Source organism: Trichosurus vulpecula, chromosome 7, assembly GCF_011100635.1.
Source record: "Trichosurus vulpecula isolate mTriVul1 chromosome 7, mTriVul1.pri, whole genome shotgun sequence".
Lineage (NCBI taxonomy): Eukaryota > Metazoa > Chordata > Mammalia > Diprotodontia > Phalangeridae > Trichosurus > Trichosurus vulpecula.
This window is the reverse complement of record NC_050579.1, coordinates 112,982,748-112,997,934: the sequence shown is the minus strand read 5'-3', so window position 1 is coordinate 112,997,934 and position 15,187 is coordinate 112,982,748. Positions and strand designations below refer to the sequence as shown.

The 15,187-nt window shown below is 36.8% G+C and overlaps 1 protein-coding gene across 2 annotated transcripts in view; it reads left to right on the top strand.

Moving 5' to 3' along the window:
- UTRN (utrophin) overlaps window positions 1-15,187 on the top strand; it is a 467,326-nt gene that overhangs the window by 438,499 nt on the left and 13,640 nt on the right. For both annotated transcript variants that reach the window (XM_036766848.1, XM_036766849.1), the window contains 6 exons: window positions 2,059-2,124; window positions 8,301-8,459; window positions 8,910-9,153; window positions 10,816-10,912; window positions 12,853-12,945; window positions 13,804-13,896. In XM_036766848.1, coding sequence (XP_036622743.1) covers window positions 2,059-2,124; window positions 8,301-8,459; window positions 8,910-9,153; window positions 10,816-10,912; window positions 12,853-12,945; window positions 13,804-13,896 — 752 coding nt within the window. The remainder of the gene's footprint in view (window positions 1-2,058; window positions 2,125-8,300; window positions 8,460-8,909; window positions 9,154-10,815; window positions 10,913-12,852; window positions 12,946-13,803; window positions 13,897-15,187) is intronic.

The window sequence follows — 15,187 nt, the reverse complement described above, 5'->3', positions numbered from 1 at the left end:
TTTGTGTAATTGGCCTTTTTATCCTACATGGGTGTTTTACATTTAATTCTATTCACTTGTATCTTGTTGGTTTCACATTGTCATTCTAAGCAGGACATTCTTTGAGTCCTGATTCTGTCATTCAATGTATTAGATATAGAGGTTCAGAGGTAATATTTCTTCATATTTCCCAGAAAAAGAAATCCACTCGAAACCTTTCACAGATGTTATATTTATTCTTGACTACTAGTGGATCATTTAGGTATTTGACACCAGCCCTTTGTGGTCAAACATCCAATGAATGTTCACATTTTGCATCTGTAATGGACACTGAACACCTACTTGGCTAGCGTAACAACACAGATTATCTTCAACTTAATTCTTGTTAAAATATAATTCCGTGGATTGTTGTCAAGTCAAACTTGACTTGAGCTCCATTTCATGGTCCAGTTAAATGTCAAGAATTCCAGTTTCTTTAAGGAGTAATAACTAAATGTAAGTAAGTTCTATATTAGCCAGTGCAAAATATTTCAGTGAACATTGCTCTCTTGGCATAAAACCACTCTTGGTCTCTCTATGATCTATGATAATAAGGTTGTCTGGTCCAACTCCCTCATTTTATAGTTGAGGAAATTCAAGTCCAGAGAGTTAAGTGACTTGTCCAAGGTCACACTGAACAAAGAGAAATAGCAGACTTACTTAGCTCTACAGAAGCCAACACCAGTGTGTATGTGAGGCAGATGACCAAATCTGTTTACATTTCTTGTCTTCATGCTCTCCAAATGGTGCCAGAAGATTCAAGTCAGGTTGTCCTTTTTTATACTTCTCCTACAGGTAAAAATAATTGGGAGGCTTGATAGCATAATTCTTTTGCAAATATCCAGTAGTAGCCACCAAATCCTAGAAAAAGCTTTTACTATTAAAAAATTCTTCAAAATATGGCCTAGTGACAAACTCCCATCTTTTGGGGTCTATGTGCTCCCTCTGTGCTCTGGCCCTATATCAGCCACACACTAAGTAGGTGCCCTGAAGCACTGACAGCTTCAGACCAGCATCTTCCAGCTCATCTGTTACCATCAGTAGTATTTCTTTTTGTTCTTTCTGTGTTTTTCCAAGTACAATGAGATACCCAGGTACATCAACATTTGCAAGCATTTCATATCACCAGATACCTTTGCAGTTTCTGTTGAGATAGCTGGCATTTATAGAGAGTTGTAAGGTGTTAGTATCACCATTTTACAGGTAAACGTATTGGATGCCCTAGTAATTCCCTGGGTTATTCACTTCTGCTGGCAAAATCTTATTGGGAAGATGAAGGCCATCTTCTTTCTCTTTTCTCTTGTCATGGGAATCTTAAAAGTACCCACTGTGCAATTCTAAGGTTGAAGAGCAGATAAGCCAAGACATCTTGAACTCATGGTATACTAACCACATGTTCAAAGTCAGATGATCCAAACACAACCTGCATCTTCCCAGTTATCTCCATACCCATATCACTGGACTTTCAGGCCCCAGCTATCCTGTCGTCATACAGGTCCATGTCATACAGGTCTATGTGGGCTGCCGAGACTTAAGGGATCACTGCCATTTTCTTCTCATCACACCCCAGCTCACACCTATGATTATCCAACTCTGTTTCTCATCCTTCACAAAACTTTCCCTAGAACTTTACTCAGCTTTTTCACATGCTTTAGCTCATGTACAATTTTCTGGGAATTTAACTCCAAAAAGAGTAAGGAATATGTGTGTTATGTGGTTGTGGGGTTATGATCTCTTCTAAAAGAGGGTGAATTGACACTTACATAGAGCTTCTAGGGTTAAAAGAAAAGCACCTTACATGCATTATCTCTTTTGGTCCAATACAACTATGGGAATCCTTAAACATTTTAAAAATGTGTTACGGTCATGCCATTTTAACAGCCAAGTATTAGAAATTTATTTTATGTGAATTACAAGTAATTTTGAAGTCTTGCCTTTTATTGTAGGTAATAAGAACCACTCTAATCAGTGAATGTGTCCAAGTAAAATGAGCATAATTTTCTTAACCCTGTTTTTAATGTCCTCATTCTTACTTTTCAGACTGGCTCAGTTGGAAAGAACTGTTGGTTCCATTCTCGCAGAAGGCAGTTCCACCATAGGAATTGCGTAAGTAAATCATGTAATTAGAGCTGCTGGGAAAGGCTATTTCATTTGATTATGGCTGTCTGAAGTAATCTTCATTGATTGTGGCTCTGAATTTTGATCCCAATCAAAGTAGATAAGTGAGGTTGCTTGAAAAAAAAGTCTGCATAAATTTTATGCTTTTGAGCCATAATGGGATAAATTGCCTACATTTATTTATTTGATATGCCATTTATGCTAAATGAAATACCTTACATTTGTCAACATTTCTGCCTAAAGAAATCAGGTTATTTCAGTTAAAATAAAAGGTGGACTCATTCCACTTGTCTGCTCTTTTTCATTTGGCCCAATTAACTTAAGAAATGTCATCAAGTGATTGTATGTGCATTCCTGTAACAACTTAGACTTGTATTTTCTCCAAATTTCCTGCCCTTTAATAACTCATGTCCCACATACATAGTTAATTTGGACATACCTCTTCTATACTGCAAGCTCCTCTTACCCACTAAGAACTGGAGAAGCTTTATTGTTGTTAGAATGAGGGATATTTATATAAGAAAGATAATTTTTTAAATTTTCTACTACCCTTCCCCATTACTTGATTTTAGACAGTCTTTTTTTTTAGGTCTTTACTGCCCCATCCCATGTACCCCCCAAAAATCATCTTCATTAATTAAAGCTCTTGAGCATGACACATGACCATAAAAGATTCGAATTGCAGTTATATAGTTTCTCTTCATTTGCTTGGAAGAACTTGCAACTTAAGTGCTCTTTGAGGTTGGAGCTTATAAAGAAGTCATAAGGCTGACAGCTATTCCTAAAATCTCTTTTACTGACAGTGAACTGTTTGAGAGCAATATAAGTTGATATATACTCTGAGCTTTGAACATAACATTCCACCTAGTAACTGTTTACATTTTTTAGAATCCCAGTGATATGACATTAAACATATAGGAACTTCCTACTAGCATTTAGTTACAAGACTAATTTAAAATAGTATAGCATCAATTTATACTGTATAACTCATTCACCAATAATATGTCTTTTCCTGTTTGTGAAAATATAATATAGTTCATTTTTGTTATATTATTTGTTGTTTACCGTATCTAAAACCTATTGATTCTTTTCATTGAAAAAATATCCATGGTGTAAAGAAAATCTTGAGGTTTCTCTGTAGTCTGTAAGGCTCTATATTCTTTCTTTCCTTTATCCTGAATCATCTATCTGTATATAGTCAGTCTACCAGCTTCTCAGACCAAGCATTAGACTTAATAAAAAAAATAGAAGAAAGAATAATTGTGAGGGAAAAGATGTGACCCACAATTGAAACAGTTTAATCTTGAGCCAGTTAAAGAAATTAAAGAATATTGATGATGAAAACTGGGAAATTGATAGCAGAAATTATATCAATTACCAGCTATAATAATTTTATACAGAAATTTAACCAATCTAAATCAGTTGCCTTAGCAAGGAGACCTAAAAAGCACCTTAGTCAGCAAACATTTTACTTTCTTGCCAGAAAAGAAAGGTGACAGCCAATGATTTAAAGCATAAACTTATCTTTCACATCTTATTAAGAAGAATGATGGATGATTATTGAGCAGTATCACCTTGTAAAGCAGAGAACATCCATGGAGGGTAAAACCAGTTTCTATGTTTGATTAGAAAGTGAAGTCATCCTGAGAGCATTTAAGAGGATGCAAAGAAGATGAGGGCAACAAAGAAGATAAATGGAAGAGATCTGTAAACATTTTTATAGCAAACTATTTTCATCACAAGTGACAATAGCACCCCCTCATTTGGATTCTGACATCAAAGTCTCAGGTGTACTTTTAGGGGAGGCAGAGATGGCACTGAAAGAACAAAGACTGGAAAAACCACCTTACTGGACCAAGTACATAGAGGAAATCCATGGGAGACAACACAATTATAAGATCATTAAAAGACTGATTCGCATGGTATCTGAAAGAAGAAATGCAAAATGTATGGCAAAATTATCCAACCTTATTAATACCTAAAAAAGGTGATCAAAAGAACCTCAAAAATTTCCAGTCTATTTTCCCATCTGTACAAAATCTTCGAGAGACTCTTGTATATTCACAAACCAAGGGCATCCTCAATGAAAGTAGCAGGTGTTCACAATTGACTAAAAGATGCAAAGAATTTGACATTTCACAGTGCTTGTTTGGTTATGAAAAAGCATGTGATTCAACAGAGCCAAATATTCCTTAAAGTCTTTCTCCCAACATACATCATAGGAGGCTTCTCTCATATATCATATATACAGCATTCAAGATTCCTTGAAACATGTAACAGAAATAATCCAATTGAACAACCATCTGACCATAAATATTAGCTAAGACATGCATAAAACAGGAAGAGGTATGCTTACCAAAGTTATTTGTCACAGAAATGGAGTTCCAGAGCAGCATCCACTCCCAAAGAAGGTTCCCTGTGAACAGTCAGGTTCTCTAATATACTTGTGTACATATAATATTACGCTGTTTACATCAAGTCCTGAAAATATCCTTCTGAAATATCCATATCCATGTACGTGACAATATCCATAATAGTTCAAGAATCAACCCTGATCATCCACATAAGATAGACCAAGTAGATGAAGAATATTTATTTCCCCGATTGACATGCAGGTATAAGAATGTCCTATAGAGCAAGGCTTCTTAAACTTTTTCCACTCGAGACCCCATTGTGCATTTTGGCAACATTTGTTGACAGTGCATGGCCTGCCCTTTGTGTTCAAAACCAAGTCTGCTGTGAAGTTGCATGATGCAACATGTGCAAGTGCTGCCAGAAACATCTCGGCTTCATTACACATTTGATTTTTAATCAATTTTTGGTCATTGTGCATTCAGAAACCTTTTGCTGTTGCCAAATTTTTCACAGCTCCATATGGGGTTGCAATCCACAGTTGTTGCAATGGAGCTTGTCCATCAGCGTGTATTCCTGAGACAAGGTGATGAATCCAGCCCAGAATTTAACATGGGCTGATTGCCTTCAGGAAGTTACAGAGCTCCTTTAATGACCGCAAGCTTCTTGTAGAAATAAAAGACCACTTTTTAGATACCAATGTCCAATTGAAAGTGGTGTATGACTCTGAGATACAGAACACAAGTCTTCAAAGAACTGAAAATGAATATCACAAAGAGGTCAGTGGAAAGGTGTCTATTGAGTATGAGCATGTTGCAATATAATACCAGTCAGTAACTTCAAAGAACAGGAGGAATAAAAGATATCATTAGAGAAATATGTGACAGGAAAAGAAGATGGGCCAATCATGTGGCACGAGGGTCAGGGATGATGAGTGGTCACAGACCTAGTGCTCTTCTAGTCCTCTCCTGGGGTTGGGAGAAAGCAAGAAAGACCTTCAGCATATTGTGTAAACCCTACTATGGTGACCTTATGGGATGACAGAGATAACACGTGGTCAGAATCAGGCAATGAGTAGGCTCAAGGAAACATTTGGAATCCATAAAATCCCACATCCTTTTAAATATTTGAGTACTTATGCATTGGGACAGTGGAGTGAATGACTTCTAAGTCAATAGAAACTTAAAACACGAACTCTTTGGGGTTTTCAAAAATACCATTAACATTAGCATTATTATGTGTCCAAAGAACTCCATATTCCAAATATATTCCTATCCTCTGGTGGATCTCTAGCCCTCTACCTTGAACAATACAAATGGAAATGTGTGTATGTTTGCCCAGCAACTTTTACTCATGTCTTCCTGTAAATCCTGCCCAGAAGACCTACTTAACATCCTGAGGTCCTTCTATCTATTTTGACACATTGGATATTAAGAAAGCATAACCTAGCAAGCTATCCCTCTCAGCAAACATATTCTGACAAATATGCACCTATTTTCCACTATTTTTGTTTCATTCATTCTATAAATCATAAATATTGCTCAAATTTAGTATTTTATGTAATAAAATTCATGTTAAATTAATCATTGATTTCTGAGGACCTTTAATTGAGCACACATGTATAAGAAAAATGTGTGTGTGTGTGTGTGTGTACATATATAATTTTAGAAATCACCAAAGTGTAATATTTTAATAGATTTTGTTGTCTGGTTAGATAGAACCAATTTGGAAAAACCCATTTTGTTCTTAAGCCTTAGTAGAAGGTATAGCATGATAAATGTGTGTGGTTGGTTTTGGTTTGTTTGTTTTTCATTCAACCAGAACAGAGCTGGAATTTACATTCCTATCATCTATGAAGAAAGGGCTTGTTGTGCAAACTACTAAGCAAGAATCCACTGCTTTCAAATAACTTTATTGACATCCATTTATATATAATGAATGTGCTGATTACAAATAGACTATTATATTTTCTATAAGGGTCTGAAGATCCTCTGCTTACCAGTGTTTTCCTTAGCAGTTTGAATTATGTGTGCACTTGAAAGGAATAGTTATATCTCTTTTAAAAATTCTCTTAACTCATTGTTTTTACTTCTTTAGATTGGCCTGCCTCGAATTTGTCTAAATTAGTAAAGTTTTATGGTATAGAAATATATGGCCATTTTTCTTCTGAACTTTTTGGGGTTTCAGAGCAGCAGTGATTTTTCTGCAATCCTCAGGCACCATTTGATCTTAAATTCCTACCTTCATCTCCTCACCCCAGACCCAGTTGCAAAATCCTTTATCTTCTTTAAAAAAAAATTAATTGATTCAGTCAATTTTATTGGCTTGACAGAGGCTTATACAAGTATTAAAGCCAAAACAAATATATTAAATGATTCTTTTGGAATTTCAGCTACTCACCTCTGTAGGTTTTTTTTTTTATTTATAAGTGACAGCACAATGTGCTTATCTTTGTTCTTTTTAAGTTTCATTGATGTTTTTTATTTTAAACCAAGGTCAATTTCCAATCTACATTGAACCCTCCTTTTAATAAGGAAAAGAAATTGTCTTTGCTTTTCTTTTCAATGTAAAGTGATGAAAATTTGCTCAGATCCTCTCAAGAAGAATTTCTTGTTTGCTCTAATTATTCAAAGAAAGAATTGAGGGGGCAGGGAGGACTTCTATTTCAGTGCAGAATTAAATATTATTACTTTGTACTTTGCAAATTTTTGTCTAGGTTTAATCAGTCCTCTTTACTTCTACTGTGTTGTGGTTCATCCCTTCTTGGTCTCCTTCCTCCTCACCATCTTTTCTTTCCTCACTGGCAGTATGATAATGTGCTAGACCTGTCATCAAGCAAGCTGGGTTCCATGACACTGCCCAAGACACTTTAACTGTGGCTAGGGACAAGTTGTTTAACCTCACAAAGACTTTCTTCATCTCTAATACTAGGAACACCTACCTCCTAAAGGACTACATCAACATTACCACCATCATCATCATAATCATCCCCTCCTTCTCCAAAGTTATCTTCTTCCTGATTTCTTCCTGATCCACTAAGGAACATATAGCCTTGTGGGAAGAGAACATAGCATAGATAAAAAAGAATTGTTGCCCCTGATAAAGGTGTTTAAGCCTTTAGCTGGAAATTGGAAAAGAAAAAGAACTTAAAATGATTAGATAAGAAAGATAAATTAAAATCATTAACTTCCTATGTTGCTAATTTCAATAATATTCACTAGCTCCCTATGACTTCTAAGTAATTTTAACCTGGGAAGTAAAACCTTGCTTAATTGAGGCCTTCTCATAGTGAATTGAACAGTGTAATTTTAAACTCAAATTAAAAATGTAAACACCAATCCCCAAACTTTAAAAAAAAACCTGCAAAAGATATCATCCTCTAAGTTTTGAAATAAAAATACTATTTCAAAATCAGCCTTTTCTCAGTCCACCATATTTTATCCTTTCAAAAATCATCTTTTTGTTCCCTTTTAGGTGTAACAGCATCCATTATCTTACTGTAATTGTTTAGAGCTGCATACTCTAAAAGAGTTTTTTTTTCTCATCTGTATATAAAACAGATCATCTGTTCATTTTGAATTTGTAAGCCGTGTCTGCTAGAATAAAATGAGCCAGAAAATATAGATATGTTTAGTACATGTACACTTCCTGCTTTGTGAATTTGTTCTTAGCCCTTCAAAGGAGAATTATAGGGGAAGTTAGACTTCAAGGCAAACTTGGCAAAGCTGTCAGACTGATCATTCCTGTTTAATCTTTACAGCCAACAAACACACTTACACAAGCTTCTGCTTTTGTTGCTTTTGTTACCCTAGAGGGGATGAGCATTCCCTCATCCTCCGGTATTGTCAGGCACTGGGAGGAGATCCCCCTGTGAGTCAACTTCAGAGTCCAACGCAGATCTTGAAATCAGTGGAAAGAAAAGAAAGGGCAGAACTGGAGCAGACCATTGCCAACTTGGAGGAAGAACAAAGGTGGGTATGCCTCGCAGAGGATCAATCTTCCCAGTAGGAAGGCGTTTAAAACAAAACAAAACAAAACAAAGCCCACCTTTCAATACCTTGGACTTAAATCATGAACCTGATGCCCTTTTTCTGTTCTTGTTCACTAAACAAGAAATTAGTGTTAGTCAGTGAAATTGATTTTCTAGAGAAGAGTCATACTGGGAAGTTGACTGTTGTTTATGGCACCATTTTTAGGTGAAATTATGAAGCTGAATACAGAACAAGATGGTTTTCTGACAGCATCACTTGTGTTCCATGGTTCTTATTCAATTCAAATGTAAGCCAGGCTATCTTGGCATGAGCTCTTTGGCACCCAAAGGCATATTTAATTGAAAAGATTTGTAGAATTAGGAGGCAGGTGATAAGATAACTAATGTATATGGGTACCAAATGGAATTCCTTTTTATCTTTCCCTGTTAGGATCCTACAATTGGAATATGACCGGTTAAAGGAACAGCACCATCGATCAACACTGAGCCCCCCCAGTTCACCTCCAGATTCCAGTGTACCTCCTCATCACACTGCTGAAGACTCAGAGCTCATAGCAGAAGCAAAGCTCCTCAGGGAGCACAAAGGTCGGCTGGAGGCCAGAATGCAGATTTTGGAAGATCACAATAAACAGCTGGAGTCTCAGCTTCAGCGACTCCGACAGCTGCTTGAACAGGTATGGCATGCAGCCTCCCGGCCCCCAAAAGATACAGAGTCCTTGTCTCCATAAAACAATTTTACTTTGATTTTCAAAAATGTATTTAAAATGCCTTTGAGATCTCTTTCACTAAATGAATTCATGCGTAGTGTATTCAACAGAGGAAACATTGACTATTTCTATATTGTTCCTGAAAGAATAATGATGAGAAGGGAGTTTGTATGGCTCATTCATTTGTTGCTGGCAAATGAGGAAATCTTGTAATTCTAGGAGGAAATTTGCAAATCCTTGGGGCAGCTAGGTAGTACAGGGGTTAGAGCACTGGACCTTGATGAGTGAGTAAGCACTGAGTTCAGATCCCACCGCAGACACTTAGTTGTGTGACCCTGGGCAAATCACTTTACCTCTGCTTCAGTTTCCTTATTTGTAAAATAGAGAAAGCACCTACCTCCCAGGGCTGTTGTAAGGATCAAATGAAATAATAATTGTAAAGCACTCAGTATGACACCTGTGCTAGGTAAATGTTAGCTGTTGTTATTATCACTATCATGTGCTTAAGTGTAAAGTAGAGATAATATTAACACCTATCTCCTAGGGTTGTTGAAAAGATTGAATGGGATCATATATGCAGAACTCTTAGCACAGTTCATGGAATATTGTTGTGGTTATTTTTGAGTCATTTCCGTTGTATCCAATTCTTTGTGGCCCCTTTTGGTGTTTTCTTGGCAAAGATACTGGAGTAGTTTACCATTTCCTTTGCCAGCTCATTTTACAGATGAGGAAACTGAGGCAAACAGGGTTAATTAACTTGCCCAGGGTCACATAGCCTGTAAGTTCTGAAGCTGGATTGGAACTTAGGTCATGGCATGGCACTCTGTTGACTGCACCACCTAGCTGCCCGAGGCAGGCACATAGTAGGGGCTATTTGAATGCTAGCTGCAGTGATAGTGATAATGATAATGGTGATGATGCAGCACAAAAAGGCTTCCCAGTCCTAAACTAAAACCTTGACCTTAAGCATGCCTCCCTCAACCCCACCCCCAACCTCACACCCTATTTTCCAGATAAGGCAACCAAAACCCCAGAGGTGAATCAATGTGCTCAAGACCAAACAGCAAGTAGTAGAACCAGTATTTCAGTCCACATTCTCTGACTCCAATATGCTGTGAGATCTGGTTTGAGTTCTGGCTTTGATACTCATCACATTACCTTGGGCAAATCTTCAGATTCATGGTCTATAAAATAATGCTTACGGTACTTGTCTCAAAGACTTGTGAGAAAAGTGCTCTATGAAAAGGAGAATGGCTGTCTAAGTTTGAGTTACTATTAGAAGACTTTTGTACACTTATATACACATGGGATACAAAAGAACCACATGGTCCTTCTCTACCAATATGCTGCCTGTTTGGTGAACAAGACAGTATTGTGCGCACTGTTGAGACTAAAGAAGGCTGAGATAGACTGATTAAAAAAAACACACACAGGAAAAAGAAATGATTCTGTGATCCTAAGTATTAGGTTGTTGCAGGTGAATTTAGCTCTGTAAAAATGAGTTTCAAAAATCAGGGCTGAGGTTTGTAGCCATTTATTTTAAAATTTCTAAGCGATGAGATTTATTTTTTTTTAAGTTATATTACTTTATTCTCTAAATCACGGGTGGTGTTTTGGATTCTACTGTAGCCTGAATCAGATGCCAAGATCAATGGAGGCACCTCTTCATCCTCTTCACAACATTCAACACTGGACCAAGATAACAGTTCTCAATTGCATACAACAGGTTGGTGTTATCACAGCTCCTCCAAAAGGTGGGGTGGGGGTGGTTGAGGAGTGGATGACATATGGATAATGATGCTTTAACGTAGTTGGTACATATTGGAGACTTTAGGTAAGAGATGTTTTGTATATTCTAAGTAAACAGAAATCTCATGTAATTTAATGCAGAAAAAGTAGGATGCTGATTATGACAGAGTGTTGTAGGCTTGCTCGTAGCATGCAGCGAATTTCCTTTGAGCATCCACCCTGAATTTCTGTCAGTATTTCAAAGTTTGTTCCCTTTCTCAATGAGGACAAAATAATCACTTATTTTGTTTTTTAACTCTTTAACATTCTGAAAGAATGGACTTTTTTGCCTTAAGCAATTGCTTGAGGAAAAAAAAAACTAACATGGATGTATAAGATTGATGGTAAACGTTTGTGGCTGAGCTAGTAATTTATTGGCTAGGCCACACAGTGGATAGAGTGCCAACCTACAATAAGAAAAACCTGAGTTCAAATCCGGCCTCTGATACTTACTAGCAGTATGACCTTAGGCAAGTCACTTAACCTCTGTTTACCTCAGGTTTCTCAACCTCCCTCCCAGGGTTGTTGTGTGGCTCAAACGAGATAATGTTTGTAAAGCACTTAGCCCAGTGCCTGGCACATACTGGATACTATATGTGTGCTAGCTATTAATCATCATCCTCATTTTATTATTCTTGTTATTATATAACTATTTCTAGGCCCCAGTTTCTTAATCTATAACACGAGGTGGTTGGACTAGGTAGCCTCTGAGGGCCCTTCCAGCTCTAGATCTGTGATGCCTTGATTTATGGCTCTATGATAAGTAAACATCTATTGATTTTCCTTCTAAAATGTAATATTTCCACACGTTCATAGAAGCATAATAAATAGTATAGGAGAAATAGAGACGCATCTGTACTTGCGCCTCATACTCTGTGGTTGATATACTCACTAGGCCTTTTTCTCCATGCCTGCCTGTGGCCAATTAGTTGGTGCAAGTGTAGTCAAAATACCGGCCAGGTTGTGGGTTTGTTCCCTTGACAAGCCAGTTAGAACTTGCCAGAGAGTCCATCTTGAGCCATCCGAGGCCACCGTGTCAGCAATATGTGCCATTAGTCTTGGCTCAGAGTAAGGAAGGAAGTCTGAATGAATGACCTATTCCCAGCTTTAGAATAACATTGTAAATCATGACTGCTTGTGTCTGCTCAGGAATGTCATCTTTGTATAGAAAAAGGCAATCCCTACCTCCCAAAAGGTATCACACTTAAAGGCTAATAGAATTCAAGATTTACCCATATCCGGAGTATTAATAATAGCCATATAATGTAGTAGGAAAGACATTAACCAGTGCTTAAAATCACCTACTTATTTTATTGGGTTTTTTACATTAAAGAAGAGCTAATGAAAGAACTTTATTATTTTAAACACTTTAAAAAAAAAAAAGAATACCAAATGCCTCACAGAATGGGCTTATACAGAAAATACAAGCAGGGGATGAAAGGAGGTAGAAAAGTTAAGAAAAGAGAAAAAGAAGTAGAATAATCTTCACACATGAGAAGGTATTTCAAAGTAAGTAAAATAATCAATTTGAGACTCCTAAAGGGAATGAACAAAATTAATAATGTGCTTGTTTTTTCCTCCTCCAGTTAATTTTCATTCTCTCCTGATGCTCAATTCCATGTAGCAAAATTTCTACATTTGCTAAACATTCACACAAATTTTTTTTTACCAGATTTCTACTGAAATCTGTAAATTCTCATTTTATCTCCAAAGACTGCCAGTTCTCGATGAGAAATGTCTTAACGGTAAACCCTCACAGAGATCTAGTGTTTTCTACCTAAGTCAGGTCTAACTGGAAGGCTGAATAGAGATTGGTTTCACAATGTGTGTTATCCCTTTTTCTCTGTATTAAATCCATTGCTCACCTGGTTATCATAGGTGCAGATGACTTGTTGGTCCCTCCTCAGAATACCAGCACAGATCTGACAGATGTCATGGAACAAATCCACAGTACCTTTCCATCATGCTCCTGTAAGTGTTGAATATCATTGAACCTTCTCATTTACTTTTCCTTTCTTTGTTCCCATCCTCCCTCTCTCTCTCCCATTTAATAAGACAACAAAAAACAATATTGAAAACAAGACTGAATATTATTTGTGAATAAGTCACACATTATATTGATGTAGAAAACTGGAGCTTTAACCTCGATAAGATCACATCACCAAGATGGAATGACAATGTAATCCTACACTTCTTGAGATTGTTTAGTACACTCTGCAAAAGGCAAATAGAAGCCAGATAGAATAATAGATTTTTAAGAAGAAAATTGTCTTCCTTAATATATGTTATATTAAGGAAACCACACTCCTTCAAAGAGGGGCTTTTAGTAATACAGCAATGAAGAGAACAAAATTCTAATGGAATTTTCTTTACTATTTAGAAATTCCTGCCTTTTAGCATCCTAGGTGTAATCATCAGATGCACCGGCAGAAAGTGGTTGTGTTTTTTAGGACCTATCCTGTCTTGTTTTGTTTTTTTCTATTCCTGTTCCTTTCTCTCCTGTTACATTGAAATGGGACTATCTTGGTGGGAAGCACTGATACTGAGTATCACAGGTTGAGAAGTTGGTATTTTAGGTGTTACCAGGAAAAAGACAGCAGTTGGGCAAAGAGAGTGACAAGAAAGAATCCAAGGGGAAATTTTTCAGTGTTTCTTATTAATTGTATTTGAAAAATTTAGAAAGTCACTAATCAGAGATTAATTCAAATATTTGATGAATATGATTTCTACCCGAGTCAGGTCTAACTGGAAGGCTGATTAGAGATTGGTTTCACAACGTGTATCCTTTTTTCTCTTGTATTAAATTCATTGCTCACCTGGTTATCATAGGTGCAGATGACCTGTTGGTCCCTCCTCAGAATACCAGCACAGATCTGACAGATGTCATGGAACAAATCCACAGTACCTTTCCATCATGCTCCTGTAAGTGTTGAACATCACTGAATCTTCTCATTTATTTTTTCTTTCTTTGTTCCCCACATCCTCTCCCCAACCCATCTTTAGTAGGATAACAAAAAGCAATATTGAAAACAAGACTGAATATTATTTGTGAATAAGTCACAGACACATTATACTGACATGGAAAGCTGGAGCTTTAACCTCGATAAGATCACATCAGCAAGATGGAATGACAATATAATCCTACACTTCTTGAGATTGTTTGGTACACTCTGCAAATGGAAAAATGAAGCCAGATAGGATCATAGATAGGTGTTTAAGAAGAAAATTGTCTTCCTTATTAAGGAAACCACACTCATTCAAAGAGGAGCTTTTAATAACATGGCAAGAAAGAGAACAAAATTCTAATGGAATTTTCTTTACTGTTCAGAAATTCCTGCCTTTTAGCATCCTAGGTGTAATCATCAGATGTAGTGGCAGAGAGTGGTTATGTTTTTTAAGACCTACCCTGCCTTGTTTTGTTTTTTCTATTTCTGTTCCTTTCTCTCCTGTTACACTGAAATGGGACCATTTTGGTGGGAAGCGCTGATATTGAGTGTCACAGATTGAGATGTTTGATATTTTAGGTGTTACCAGGAAAAAGACAGCAGTTGGGCAAAGAGAGTGACAAGAGAGAATCCAAGGGGAAATTTTTCAGTGTTTCTTATTAATTATATTTGAAAAAGTCTAGAAAGTCACTAATCAGAGATTAATGCAAATATTTGATGAATATGATTTCATTGAAACCAGTCTCACTTTTTTGTCTTTCTCTGGGAAAGTCACCTAATCTGTATTTGCCTCAGTTTCTTCATCTGTAAAATGAGGTCAGTAACAGCCATGAGGATCGAATGCAATCATATTTGTAAAGCACTTAACACAGTGTCTGGCCCATAGTAAGCAATACATAACTGTTCACTATTATCATCTCCTCTGGACTAAGCCAGCATGAGATAGATGGTGAGAAGAGTGCTGACCTTGGAGTCAGAAGACAAGGCTTCCAGATTCTTTCTTTCTTGCTTGCTTTTCTTGCAATGTACCCCAAGGACATTTTCTGAAACTTAAGTTTCCTCACCATTAAAATGGGGATAATAATAAATATTTTTTTAAAAGAGGCCTAATCCTCTATCTCCACCCCAAAATTTCCCCTGAGCACAATTTCTGGAATTTCAGCCATTGGCTAAACATATTCATTGACCCTCCTCGAATTCAACGTGTCAGAAACTGACCTGACCAAAAAACAAAAAAAAAACCTTTACCTCTCCTGACTTCTCTGCCA